General features: G+C 45.0%; 1 protein-coding gene across 4 annotated transcripts in view; it reads left to right on the forward strand.

Moving 5' to 3' along the window:
* The first annotated feature begins 884 nt into the window (after positions 1-884).
* Positions 885-14,125, forward strand: part of Susd1 (sushi domain containing 1) — a 116,360-nt gene continuing 103,119 nt past the window's right edge. The window contains exons 1-3 of one of the 4 annotated variants that reach the window (XM_040737774.1): positions 885-1,163; positions 9,533-9,646; positions 12,835-12,990. In XM_040737774.1, the coding sequence (XP_040593708.1) occupies positions 1,046-1,163; positions 9,533-9,646; positions 12,835-12,990 (388 nt within the window). In that variant the 5' untranslated portion in view covers positions 885-1,045. The remainder of the gene's footprint in view (positions 1,164-9,532; positions 9,647-12,834; positions 12,991-14,125) is intronic. The other 3 variants (XM_040737780.1, XM_040737771.1, XM_040737783.1) reach the window with 3 other exon arrangements.

A 14,125-nucleotide genomic window follows, 5' to 3' on the forward strand; every position in this document is an offset into this window, starting at 1 on the left:
ATATCGTTCAAGGAAGCTTGTTATAAGAGACTAGAAAGCTTATTCTACTGGTGTGTGTCTTGTAGTTAGAGGTAGGGAGGAGAGTTCACTGGTGAGAGAGCAAATGAGGGCCCCTGCGCTTGGACAGTCCCACAGACAAAACTGAAAGCCTTTATACCAGATCATACTTTTCTCCTCTGCAGCCTCCCTCAACCCCAGTTCGCAATCCCGGTGTTAAGTCAATGATTCCCACCAGTGTCCGTCAGTCCAAACCATAGATCTAAGTGACATTTCCAGTTTCTCCTCACTCCTCAGTTTCTCTAATATTATGTGAGAGTTAACGTATATGGCGGACTCCGTTCCTGGACACTCAATTTCTGCTTCTCTCCCAGAGCTCAGAGATCACGTGGCCCACCCCCCAAAGGGTTGCATTTCCTGGATTCCCGCAATAGCTCAGGACTGGAGTCAAGGCGCGCCCTGCAGCTGATCTTAACTCTCTCTTTACCTCTGCGGTAAAATGTATTTCTCCAACTTTTTGTCCACGCCCGAAAGCAGTCCCTCACGTGGTTTCTAGAACACACTGTGTTCCTTCATCCACGTCTTTCTCACCACGCGTCTTTCCCTTTTCGATACCTAACGTGCTAAGCTGAGTGTCCATCAAGCAGCTGAGCTTCTGTTTTGTCGCCTCGTCAAGTATTTTCACCTCGGGTGGACTGGCCCTCTCCCCTCTCTCCCTCTCGGTGCGGCGGCCACCACATCCCAGCTCTCCGTCCTGTTCAGGAAGAGACCCTTTCGTGTGCCCCTCTCTTGTCTCCCCAGAGACCCTACAAGTCACACTTGGCACCGCGACGTTTCCTCTCTAGCACAGTCGGGTTTTTCCCTCCTGGCGTGTCGCGCGCGCAGCTGGCGCACCAGGTGCACCTAGATCCCAGGACTCCGCTGGGACCCCGCGCGCGGCTTGCCCTGCGCCGGAAGCCTCTGCGCCGCCCCTTCCCCGAGCCGCTGGCCTTATCTCTGTGCACAGGGGCCTCCGGGGAGTGGCGGGCGCCCGGAGGGAGCGGGCGGTATGGGCCGGGGGCCCCGGGGCACGCGCCGCTCTCCGGGTCACCGGGTGCTGCAGCTGCTGCGGCTCGCGCTACTGCTCGGCCTGGCCTGCGGCGTCAACGGAGAACGCGGCACCGACGGTGAGTGCGAGGCCCTGGGCGTGCGGGACACTTCCCACTTAGCGTCTGACCGCGCAGAGTCTGGGCGTGGAGTAATAGCGGAGGCGGAGCGGCAGCGGGGAGCAGGAAGGGCTTCCCGCCTAGGGGACAGTGGAGCGTTCGCTCCTCCCGGGGTGGGTGGGGATGTGGGGATTGGGCTTGGGCTCGGGTGCGGGCCCGGGGGTGGGGTAGGGGAGCGGCGCGCGGGGTGGGAGCACGTGGGAGGGTTAGCCATTGGTTGCCCCACCTTCCGGTCGCGGTGGCTTTTCCAGGACAAATTCTTGACCTGTAGTGCTCCCCCTTCATATTTTTCACTTCCACGAAGAACTCAATGTTAAGAATTCTCAGAAATAAGTATGAGAAAAGTTCATAGGAATAGAGTTCATACTTTAGTTCATTCATCCACTCATTCATTAATCTATTTATCCATGTATCTGTGTATCCACCCAGTCACCCACCCACCCACCCACCCATCCATCCATCCATCCTGAGAAAGCCCTTTGATATTTTCTCTGTGTCAGATGTAAACATGTGGTGTTGACTCTCCAGTGCAAGCAGACAGACAAGCAAATGGTCCGTGTTCTAGACAAATTAAAAATGGATGGGACACCTGGCCTACTGTGGCACTGAGGAAATCAGAAGTTGGAGCTCACAGTGTGCTGAGAAAAAGCCTTTGGACTTGCTGACTCTGGCTGGCAACACAGGGTTGTTTGGGGGGTGTCAGAAGGAATAGAAGGGTGTCCTTCAGGTCAGTGCAGGATTTGGGGATGCACAAGTCTGTTTGCTCACATGTTAGAGTGATAGGTGTTATTCAATAGGGAGAAGGCGGAAATACAAGAATGGGCAAGATATTTAATAGAGCCCTTGTAAAACTTGGATATAAGTGGAAAGGTTAATGTCAGGAAGGGAAGGGAAGGGAAGGGAAGGGAAGGGAGGGGAGAAGAGGGGAGAGGAGAGGAGGGAAGAGAAGATCAGGGAACTGCCATTTCCTTCTACAGTCATCTCCCTCATGAGCGAGTGTCGTTCATATTTCAGAACCAGGCTGGCTGCTCTCACTTACTGGAAGTCTATTGAACACTGTCCATTTCTTTTTGATGCCATGGCCTCAAATCTATTGCCCACTATTGAGTGTGGCTTTGTTATTAGACCAAGAGCCCCCTTATGAAAAGGGGTTGTGGCTCAAGTTACGAATGTGATGTGGGAATAAACAGGAACCACCCAAAAGGCAACAAGCACATGAAGGCTGTTAATGGCTGTAGCAAGGGAGTCAGCCACTATCATCTGAATTTGGGCTGGGGTGGCTGCAAAACTGGCAGTCAGGATGGGAGAGCCTTGCTGGTACATGTAAAGGAGGGCTTTGGGGACGCCCAGTCTGGGAAGTGGTGGCTGTTTGCTAACAGTCATTTATATGTGTGACTGTTTAGTGGCTTATTTGCCTTTCTCTGATTGGTCTGGTTGTGTGTATGTGTGTGCTTGTCTATGTATGTATGTGTATATTTGTTTTTGTGTGTGTTATGTGTGGATGGATGTGTGTGTTGTGTTACTAGTGTATGTATGTGTTGCTTTTGTGTGCGTTGCATGTACATGTATGCGTTGTATGTTTGTATGTGTATATGTGTGTGTGTGAGTGCGTGTACTTTTTCTTGAGACAGGATCTTCCAGCGTAGCCACAGTTGGCTTCAAACTCCCGATTCTCCTGCCTCTGTCTCCGAGAGCTACGTGCTGCCATTGCTAGCATCTCGATTGCTCGTATAGATTCCCCCACTAGCAGCCTGTGCTGAGTTACATTTAGTTGGTGGAAGATGCTTAGGGGGGGAGTGAGCTGAAGCCTGAGTTTGAGGGAAGTGGGGAAGCATAAGCTGAGGAGCAGGAGGGTGTTGGAGAGTGGGTGGGGTGCCTAGCCCCAGGGGATTTCAGAGGTTGGCAATGGGTGAGGAAGGGTGGGTGGAACCAGTCCGTCCTGTTCTGAGCCTTCCTGTGGCTTTGCTCTGAGTCTGGGAGCGGCTGTGGGACTTGTTAGCTCAGGCCTGGCTGGGTTCAGGAAGGCCAGCCAGGGAAGGACAGAACCAGGGGATCATGGTGGAGGAATGGGGAAAGCCCACTGTGTGAAGTGTAACCCGTCATGTGTTTCATAGGGGCGGTTCCCCACTCTGTCCTTATGAGTGATGGCAACGTCATGGGCAGAAAGAGAGGCCAGAGAGGTGGAGGGAGTGGATGGCTGCAGAGGGATGGAAAGTTGAGGAGTGAGATGAGGCTTCATGAAGGACTTCCACAGTGCCTTGGCTTCTGCCCCCAGGAACTTGACCTCAGGGCACATCCATGCTCTTTCAGTTGAATCTAAGATGTCTGAGGCTGCAGCTGACAAGCTGTCTGTTGGATTTACAAAACAGCATGCAGGGCTGGGGGTGTAGCTCGGTGCAGTTGGCTGCTTGCCTAACAGCCATCCCCAACACCACCAAAAACAAAAACAAACAAACAAACCAAAAACACATATAAAAACTCACAGCCTGCTGGAGAAGGTGCCAGGCGTGGTGAGGCAGTGTGAGAGAGGGACAGGACGGGGTGACTGCTGGACGTGAACTTTAGGATTCATTAATGGCTGCCTAACTGCGTACTCGGAGTTGAGACTGGGACTCTGGCTCTACTTAATATGGATTTTGGTCTTGGTCTGGAGGCCAGTGTGGGGTCCGCTGTGGGTTGGTCTTGTTCAGACAAGAAAGAGAATGAGAGATGGACAGAGGAAGCCAAGTCTTGTGGAAACATTTTACGCAAGGAAAGCTTAAGGGTCTGGAATGGTCAGAGTTAGTTCTGGGGCTAGTGGGGTGGGGGATTCAGGGGTTCAGGTTGCCTGTAATGATTACTTGGCTTAGGAGAAGGCGCCTTTTGTCTTGGATACGTTTAAAGTAGAGGCTAAGGCTTGGGTGTAGATTTATGGTAACGCACTTGACTAAAGGCTAAAGGAGAGGCTGTGTTTGTTTTTGTTTTTGTTTTTTTTTCTGGGGAGGAGAGAATACGGTATCTCTTGGGTCCCTGGATTCTACCTCTAGAATTTGATGTACTTTCTTAGGAACAGTGCGGTTTGGTGTAGTGTTCTTGACTTGATTCTAGACATTTTACTCTTCCTGAGTTTTGGACTCTGTTGCTACCCCCTCCCTCCCCCCCACTTGGTTATTTAGTGTATTCCCACATGTCTCTGTAAGTTTGGGGAAGGGAATGTCAAGAAGATTGGACAGCAAGTTTGTCAGGTTTGTTAGGTGAGGACAGATGTTAAGTTCAAGGGCTCCAACAAATTCTGCTCCTCTCTTGACTGTGAACAGCATCTCTTCACCTTACAGGCAGGCTCATCTCGGGTGTTAGCTTAAGGGGTCGCTGTGCTGGTTGGCTTTGTCAGCTTGACACAAATCTAGACCTATCTGGGAAGAGGCAATCTTAATTGAGAAAAGGCCTCCATCATATCGGCCTGTAGGCAAGTCCATGGGGCCATTCTCTTGATTAATGACTGATGTGGGCAGGCCCCACCCCACCCCCTCACCCCCGTTGTGGGCTGTGCCATTCCTTAGGTAGGTGATCCTCAATGGTGTGAGTCTACAGGCTGAGCAAGCTGCAAGGAGCAAGCCAGTAAGCAGCACCCCTCCGTGGCTTCTGCTCCAGTCCTTGCCTTGTGTTTCTGCTCTGACCTCCCTCTGGATGATAAACCACAGGCTGTTAGATGTTAATAAGCCCTTTCCTCTGGGTTGCCTTTGATCACGGTATTTCATCGTAGCAACAGACGTCCTAGCTAAGACATCTGGTGTATTCAAGAGTGAGAGTGGGCTGCCGGGCTGAGGTATAGATGTTCTTGGATGATGAGGGCAGGAAGGAAGCAAGAGGGTGGAGAAGACGCTGAAGATGAACTTCCAGCATCCCAGTCCGGCTGTGCTCAGAAGGGAGGGAGGATATGCGCAATGCAAAGAATGAATACATAAATTTCAGATATGACGGCCTGCAGAGTCTACCAGTCTGCGGGTAGGGAGGCATCTGTCCACACAAGGTCTTGGTTTGGATTGCTGCTTCAAGCAGTCATCCATTGCTCTTCCCCTTAGTATAACTGGTTGCCTACAGGCTAGTCATTGGTGCTAGTTCCTGTTGGTAGAAGTTGAGTGGTAGTTATTACAGCGTTGAATGAGTATGCTGCTTTCCACGTGCTAGCTCATTTATTCTTGTGATCATCGCGGTAACCATGAGATAGGTTTGATATCATCTTCATTTTACAGACTTTTGGGAAGCACACATATAGAGGTTATCAAGGCTAACCCAACTAGCAAATGGCTATTGAACTAGTTTATAACTGCTGTGCTAAAAAACACCAGACATTGCACCTCACATGGCTGCTCCTAGAAATAATACGATATATGGACATGGACATATTTGTGTGATTCATCTCTTAATTTGATAATGCTTTAGCATTCACTCAACATTTCTGTCTTTCATCTCCTACCCCGCCTCTTATCCTTTTCCTCCTCCCTTTCTTTTTCTCCTTTTTTTGCTATACGGTCTCATATAATACAGACTGGTTTTGAACTTTATAACCTTATACTCCTGACCCTTCCGCCTCCACCTCCTGAGTGCTGGGGTTGCAGCATGAGCACCTGGGTTTAAGCACACTGGACATCAAACTCAGGGCTTCATGTATGCTAGGTAAATACTCTACCAATTGAGCTGCCTGATACTGGTGCTGGGAACCAAACTTGGGTCCTCTGCAAGAACAGAAAGTGTCATTAATCAATGGATGAGGCAGTTCTCCAGCCATTTTTCTTTCTTTCTTTCTCATTTTCCTCCCTTTTCACTTCCATTCACATTGTACGGGTAATATACTATCAGTATAGCAAGGTCCGAAGGAGGCACATCTCATAGCGCTGGCATTAGGAACAATGCTCTGTGTTAAAGTGTTAATCTTTAAAATGGTTAAACGTATTTAACCCCTTAGGGGATACTTTCTCACATCTGCTCTGCCTGTTAATCTATCTGACCTGCAGTCTTTCTGGTTTTCTTTCTTTCTCTTTCTTTCTTTTTTAAAAGCAAACACTGCATCTGTTCAAGCAGGTCCTTGAATATTTCATTCCTGTTACTTACACGAGTCTCTCTTGGTACTCAGGGACTCTTTGTTTCTTCCCCTCTGCAAAGCAGTTCTTATGTACTGGTCTCTTTCCCATCTGAAATAATTGCTAACATCCTTTGTCTGCCCTCATCACCTATTTAAGATTGATACTTTTAGATAGAGATGCAGTGGGACTCACTGACCAGCTAGCCTAGTCTACTTGGTGAGGCAGTGAGAGATCCTGTGCTAACAAAACAAAACATGTAGACAATGCCTGAGGAATAGATAATACCCAGGTTGTCCTATGGCCTTCATGTATAGGTGCATACACATGCATGCTCATCTACAGATATATACACACATCCCTCGATACACATGCATGTAGAGAGAAGTCTTTTCCTTTCCATCCGCGTTGTAGTCCCCAAACAACACACAAGACACTGTATTAATTATGAAGCTGTTGGCCTTGCTTGTTTCTTACTGGCTATCTCTGACTTAAGTATTTAACCCATCTAAGTATTTCTCTTACTGGACGGACATCTTACTTCTCTGGTGGGCTACATGATGACTCCCTGTGTTTCTCCTACCCAGAGTCCTCCTGGACTCCTAGTCCCACCTATCTTGCTTCCCTATTGGCCAACAGTGCTTTATTGACAAATACACAGGACTTCCCCATCACATGCAGAAAGATTTACACTTTTCTAATATTTCACTTAATATTTTGTTTGGTTGGTTTTTTTTTTTTTTTTTTTTTTTGGTGGTGTAAAGGGATTGGGAGTATCTGAAATCCTCAGTGTTTACCCAGAATTTTTTCTTTTGTTTCAAAAATATTCTTTTCTAATTCTTAAACCTCTATTTTCTTTTTTTTTTCCTGTTCAAGCTTCTTTCATTAAAATTCTAGGTCTCTTCTGTGATTGCTTGATTTTAAAAAAATATTTTTTTTGTTTTTACGAGACAGGGTTTCTCTGTATTACTTTGAAGGCTGTCGGTCCAGCCCAGCCTCGAACTCACAGAAATCCGCCTGCCTCTGCCTCCCAAGTGCTGGGATTAAAGGCATGCGCCACCACTGCCCGGCAAAAAATATTTTTAAAAATATGAAAACATAGTCAGGAATGGTTGCATACTCCTTTAATCCCAACACTCAGGAGACAGATGCAGGTGGATCTCTGTGAGTTCAAGGCCAGCCTGGTCTAGAGAGTGAGTGGCAGGACAGCTAGAGATACACAGAGAAACCCTGTCTTGAAAAGCCAAAAAAAAAAAAAGAGTAAGAAAGAAAACATAACAAACTCAAATTTTCTGCAGTAAGTTTTTATATACCATTACGCATTTCAGTTTGGACATTGTCATTGTCTGGCAAATGCTTTAGGAGAATGCTGCGTAAGTGGGTTTCTTTTGAGGAGGCTAGATGTAGTTTTTTTTAAAAAATATATAATAAAAAATTCTTATATGTACAATTAGTACCACATCAGACAGTGGTATTTTTTTCTTTTTGCTTCGGCAATTCCATATGGTTTAATTTATTTATTTGTACTTTATGTACACTGGTGTTTTGCCTGTGTGTGTGTGTGTGTGTGTGTGTGTGTGTGTGTGTGTGTGTGTGTGTAAGGGTGTCAGATCCCCTGGAACAGGAGTTACAGACAGTTGTGAGCTGCCATGTGGTGCTGGAAATTGAACCCAGGTCCTCTGGAAAAACAGCTAGTGCTCTTAACTGTGGAACTATCTCTCCAACCCTAGACATAATTTTTGCTTTGAAGTTTTATTCTATGATGGTCAGATAACTTTTTTGCATTTTTATGGTATTTAATTTAAATATCTATGGTATTTATAGATATTCCATGATTAATTTGGTATCAGTAACCATTAGTGGTTTGCTTTGTTTCTATGTTACCTTTGGTTTTATTTGTATTTATTGTTTGATATTTCTTTGATAGATTCTCATTTAGCCTGGGCTGACCTTGAATGTGTTGTTTTTTATTTAGTTAAAAAAAAAGCAAGAAACATGATTAAGAGTATTTAGGAATCTCCCAGGTTTTGTTGGTCTCCTGCCTAGAGCAGCTTGAGGGCTGGGTAGGGATGAAGCCAAGACTAGGATGAAATTCTATGCTGGAACATTCTCCTTACTAGGCCACTCCTGAAATTACAGAGACACAGGCAGAAACTCAATATTCTACGTAGCCTTGAGTAGAAATTCTGTTTGACTTCAGGTCATAGATCACCATTTGGTAAATTTAGATGTTTTAAGAGTTTTAAGTTCAAATATTTGTGTTGTTTATCTAAATAATAGAGGGTCTGGCCATCCTGTTGAGACTTGGTTGTTATCTCCCTGATATCTTAAACACACTCACTTCTTCCCTAAAGGGAAAGAGATAGAGTAACAAAGCAGATGTGTTCCCCCTTCCTTGTGCTTGCTTTTAGAGCTGCAGCAAGTCACATTTTAAATTTATTTTATGAGTGTTTTGTCTGCATGTATGTCTGCACACCATGTGTGTATAGTGCTCACAGAGGCTAGAAGATTGGAAGAGCGCGTTGGATCCCTGAGATTGGAGTTCCAGAAGGTTGTGAAACATCGAATGAGTGGTCGGAATTGAACATGGGTCCTATGGGAAAGCAGTGCTTTTAAACCTCTGAGCTCTGCCTCCGGCTCCTACTTATATCTCTTTATCCAGCTGATAAAAATAAGTTGTCTGTATTGTGCTGTAAAAGTCATAGTGAACAAATATCATAACCCTCATCCTCGAGTGATTCATCCATAGTTCCAAGAGAAGATTAGACATATTGAAAGATTAATATTGTTGTTTGGAGTATACATGTTTTGTGGGAGATTAGAAGATATGTACACCTTTCCTTGGGAGTCGGGGAGACTTTAGAGAGAATGAGGCGTTTTGGCTGGCTCCTGAAAATAAAGAGTGGGTTCCAGACAAGAAGGGAAGAGGACATAGGCATTCCAGGTGAAGGGAGCATCATGACCATGACAACAAGAATGATAGTAGATAGCAGATAGTTGATTAGCAGTTGTCCCTTCTGCCTGGAAGTTACCACGCAGTTGGGAGTTTGGGGGGCACGAAGCTGGAGGAGTTGTGAGGAGACGGATGGTGAATAGTACTGATTAGCAGAAGAATTTGCTTATATTTTGTGATCAGTGAGTCACTATTGAAAGTCTTAAGGATGAGATTTGAACTTGACCTGTTTTATTTTGGTATTCAAGTTTAGTCCATTGACTAAACATTTGTCCCCTTTAACTTCCTGTTTCTGAAACCTGTGATTTCTGGTTCAGATTTAGATGTTTGTGCCACTTGCCATGAACATGCCACGTGCCAGCAAAAAGACGGGAAGTGGATCTGCATTTGCAACTATGGGTTTTGGGGCAACGGGAGGACACGGTGTGTTGGTAAGTTTCAGTGGTGGGTTAAGCTGAAAATCTGAACCAAAACCAAAGGTTCTCCAGTGTTTGAGTCAGCGTCCATGTAGGGCAGACATTGTTATTTTGTTCACATGTTTTCCTTAATGGGTCTTTTGCCAGTTACAACAAAATCTTGGTTTTATTGTTTAGATAATACCCTTTTTCTGGTGTTTCCAAGGAAGAACTCCTCATGTTAGATGTCATTGATCTGAACTCTCTGAAACTCTTTGGCCTACACAGATTTTTAAGTCTGTTTTATGTTCCGAGCTTAACTTAACAACAAAAGCAAATATTGCATTTCTTAATTTCTCAGATTGTTTTGATATAGAACCATTTATCTTCATACCATGGAGGAAAAACAAAGCAATCTTCCCTATTGGGAGCTTTTGACTAATGGATAAGATAACAAACTCTATGTGTCTTATGTTTATCTGCCCCTGTTCTCTGAATTTTTGTAGTTGTGGCCCTTTGGGATGACTTCATGGAATACTTTAAAATGACTTGAAGGTTGATTAGACTAGATCCAACTAATTTTTTTTTTGCCTCCTGGTGTCCATGCTAGGACAATCACAATTCAGAGAGGATGTCACAACAATTTAATTATAATAAATGTGACAATAAACGTCTTAGTTTCCTCCTTGTTAAATGCAATAAACGTTTTGTCTTCTAACTATGGACAGGCAGTACCTATATACTTGTTATAATACCTTTGCATTGATGTGTGTGTGTATGAGAGTGATGATTTTTGTGTGTGAGTGAGTGTGTGTGTTGCATGTGTCTTGTGTATGCACATGTATGTGTGTGTGTGTGTGTGGAAGTATGTGCAGAGGTTGGAGGAAGATGTTGGATGTCCCTTGTCACTGTCCACCTTGAGACAGAGTCTCCCATTCAACCTAGAGCTAGGCTGTCAGCCAAGAAGCCCCAGTTATCCTCCATGGCCATGTCGTTCTTCCTTCCTTCTTCCTTTTTTTTCTTTTTCTTTTCTTTTCTTTTTTTTTGATAGGGTATCTCCACATAGCCGTGGCTGTCTTGGAACTAGCTACGTACACCAGGCTGTAGACCACCTGTCTCTGCTTCCTGAGTGCTAGGATTAAAGGTGTACACCACCAGGTCTGGCCAGGCCTGGCTTCTTATGGGGATTCTGGCTTGGGCTTTGAACTTAGGTCGTCATGCATGTGCATCAAATGCTTTTAACCTGCTGAGCCATCCCCCTAGCCCTTTGTCTTTTTTTTTAACTTCTTAAAGAAAAATAACCCTTGAACTTACAGAGATCCACCTGCCTCTACCTCCCGAGTGCTGGGATTAAAGGCGTGCGCCACCATCCCCCAGCAACTTTTTATTCTTCTAAGTTGCCTTGTCATAAGTTGCCTTTATCGCAGCAGTAGGAAAGTAACTAACACAGACATGTTCTGAGGAGGGACAACAAAGGACGGGGCACAGGTTGGCTTGTTCCTGAAAACTCTGTGCAGGGTTTCTCAGCTGGACTGTGCACTTGACCTAGCTGTGGCTTGAATGCTCAGTTGCCCCAATCTCTCAGGCAAGTCTTAACCCAGATAATTGTACCTGTAAGTTGTGTGCTAAGAGTCAGTTGAAAAAACTGAAAGGGTGCTGGAGATGGCGGCGTACCCCTGTGCTGTGGAGGCTGAGGATGGATGATTTGAAGGCAGGCAAGGTAAAACAGCACATCTTTACATAGTTAAACAAACGCAGCATGAATAAATGTAACACACCTTTATATAGTTAAAGTAATATTCCACAACACCTTGGTTTGGTTCCCAGCAGCTTCCTCAAGATGGCTTATAACCCCTGCAGCTTTAGTTCTGGGGATCAGATACCTCTGCCTCCAAGGGAGGGCACCTTCTCTTGTTGACATAACACATAGCTAGCCAACACATACTGTTAGCACTAATGCTCTGATACTGAAAAGACCCAGAAAATGGGATTATCCTAGGCGTGTTTCCCCCGGCTTGTCAAATTTCTATTAGATTAAATCAACTAACGTGTGTGTGATATGTGTTTTGTTCATGTGAATACATGTCTTTGCGTGTGTTCGTGTGGGTGTGTGCATGTAGTGGTCTGAGGACAACCTCTAGTGTTGGGTCCTCTCCTTCGACCTTGTTTGTGACAGTGTCTCTTGTTGCTTGCTGGCCATGAAGCTTTTGGGGGAATCTCTTGACTCCATCTCCCGATCCTCCAAAGGAACACTAGGATTATAGATGCATTCTGCCATCTGGCTTTATGTAGGTTGTGAGGGTTTGCAAACACTTTGCACACTGAAACACTCCTCTGTCATTATGCTTTAAAATTTTATTTTTATTACATTTTATATGTGCACACATGTGTCAGTGTGTCACACTTGGAGGTCAGAGGACGACTTTTGGGAACTGGTTCTTTTCCTCCTCTATGTAGGTTCTGGTGATAGAACCCAGGTTGTTAAACATCTGGCAAGCACCTTTATTCTCTGAACCACCTAGCCACCAATGTTTTATTTTAAAAGTATTATTACTCTCATGGTATTGAACCCAGAGCCTCATGGATTTCCCAGAGTTATGTCTCCAACCTTTCATAATTTTTTTCTTTTTTAAAAAGATATATTTGTTTATTACATAGAATATGTGTTCTGCCTGCAGGCCAGAAGAGGGGCCCAGACTTCATTGTGGATGGTTGTGAGCCACCATATGGTTGCTGGGAATTGAACTCAGGACCACTGGAAGAGTAGCTATTTCTCCAGCCCGATTTTTTCTTAAATGTGAAAGAAATTAAAAAATAACTCGCTGCCAATCTTCAAGTAAGATGGATTCCCAGATTAGAAAGCTGTGTTTTGGAGCTGGAGAGATGGCTCAGTGGTTAAGCACCCACATGGCAGCTTATGACTGTCTGTAACTCCAGTTCCAGGGGATCTGACACCCTCACACAGACAAACATGCAGACAAAACACTGATGCACATAAAAAGAAAGTCGTGTTTCCTCTTGTGGTTTTGTATACACCAAGTACATAATTATGAGAGCCCAAGTTCTTTTAGTCTGGAAAGAATGAGCACAGAGAAACAAATAGATTGGTAAACTGTTGTCACCAGTAGAGATGCCTTAGTCTACAGTGAGAGAGGACTCTGGGTAAGACACCTGATGTGGATAGGAGGCTTTTGTGTGAGTCTTTTCCTTGTATCCATCTTCAGATAAGGATGAGTGCCAATTTGGAGCCGCTGTGATCTGTGGGAACCACACATCCTGCCACAACACACCTGGAGGGTTCTACTGCGTTTGCCACAAAGGCTATCGGGCGACAAACAACAACAAGACATTCATTCCCAACGATGGCACTTTCTGTACAGGTACTAAAGGGGGCTGTGGTGATGGCCACTTGGTGATGGCACAGCAGTTGATGGGTAGAGAGTAGAGTCATGGTGGGAAGCCTTCAACTTGGACATAGACTGAGTAGTATTAGTATTAGAGAATTAGTGCCAATATCATGTGTTGGCTAGCTTTATGTCAACTTGACACAAGTTAGGGTCATTTGGGAAGAGGAAGTCTCCACTGAGAAAATGCCTTCATAAGACTGGCCTCTATGCAAACCTGTCAGGCATTTTCTTGATTAATGATTGATGTGGGAGGGTGGTTCAGGATGTTATAAGAAAGCTGACTGAGCAAGCTGGCAAGCAGCACTCCTCCATGACTTCTTCAGCTTCTGCCTCCCGGTTCCTGTCCTGACTTCTCTCAGTGATGGAGCGTGACCTGAGAGTTGTAAGATTAAAATAAACCCTTTCCTTCCCAAATTGTTTCTGGCCATGCTGTTTTTATCACAGCAATAGGAACCCCAACAAAGACATATTGCTAGGTGGGATAATGTTATGGTGGCCTATTGAATGTTATTATTTTGAGAGATGCTGAATTGTCTGGGGCATTATTATGAAATATTTTGTGTTATGATTTCTGTGAGATGTTTTAAATGATAAAATATACAGTAATTGAACAATTTATGATATTGGAAGGTAGTCACCTGGTAATTGATTGTACTTTTCTTCCAGTTTTGTGTGTTAAAACACTTAAAATTTATTACGTGTGTTTGTGTATGCACGTATGATGTGTGTGTATGTGTGTGTGTGTGTGTGAGTGAGAGAGAGAGAGAGAGAGAGAATGGGCCTGTGTGCACAGTGTGTGTGTGGTTGCAGTCAGAGAACTACCTTCAGGAATTATGTTCTTTCACTGCCAGTCCTGGGGTTTGAACTCAGGTTGTTAGTCTTGAACAGTAGGCTCTCATACCCACTGAGCCATCTTGTCGGCCCATATTTAAACCTTTTTACAATGAAAAGTGAGGCTGGCCTTTCTGGAGACAGTGTGTCAGGTACATGTTCCTGTAACCAAGCACAACACCCACTAAGCAACGGAGGGTTTCTGTGCCTCAAAGGAGGGCTAAGCATTGTTGTGAAGGGGGCTTACCACCACAGGACTTAGGGGAGTGAGGAATGT

Source organism: Mesocricetus auratus, unplaced genomic scaffold (genome assembly GCF_017639785.1).
Source record: "Mesocricetus auratus isolate SY011 unplaced genomic scaffold, BCM_Maur_2.0 Super-Scaffold_6730, whole genome shotgun sequence".
Taxonomy (NCBI): Eukaryota; Metazoa; Chordata; class Mammalia; order Rodentia; family Cricetidae; genus Mesocricetus; species Mesocricetus auratus.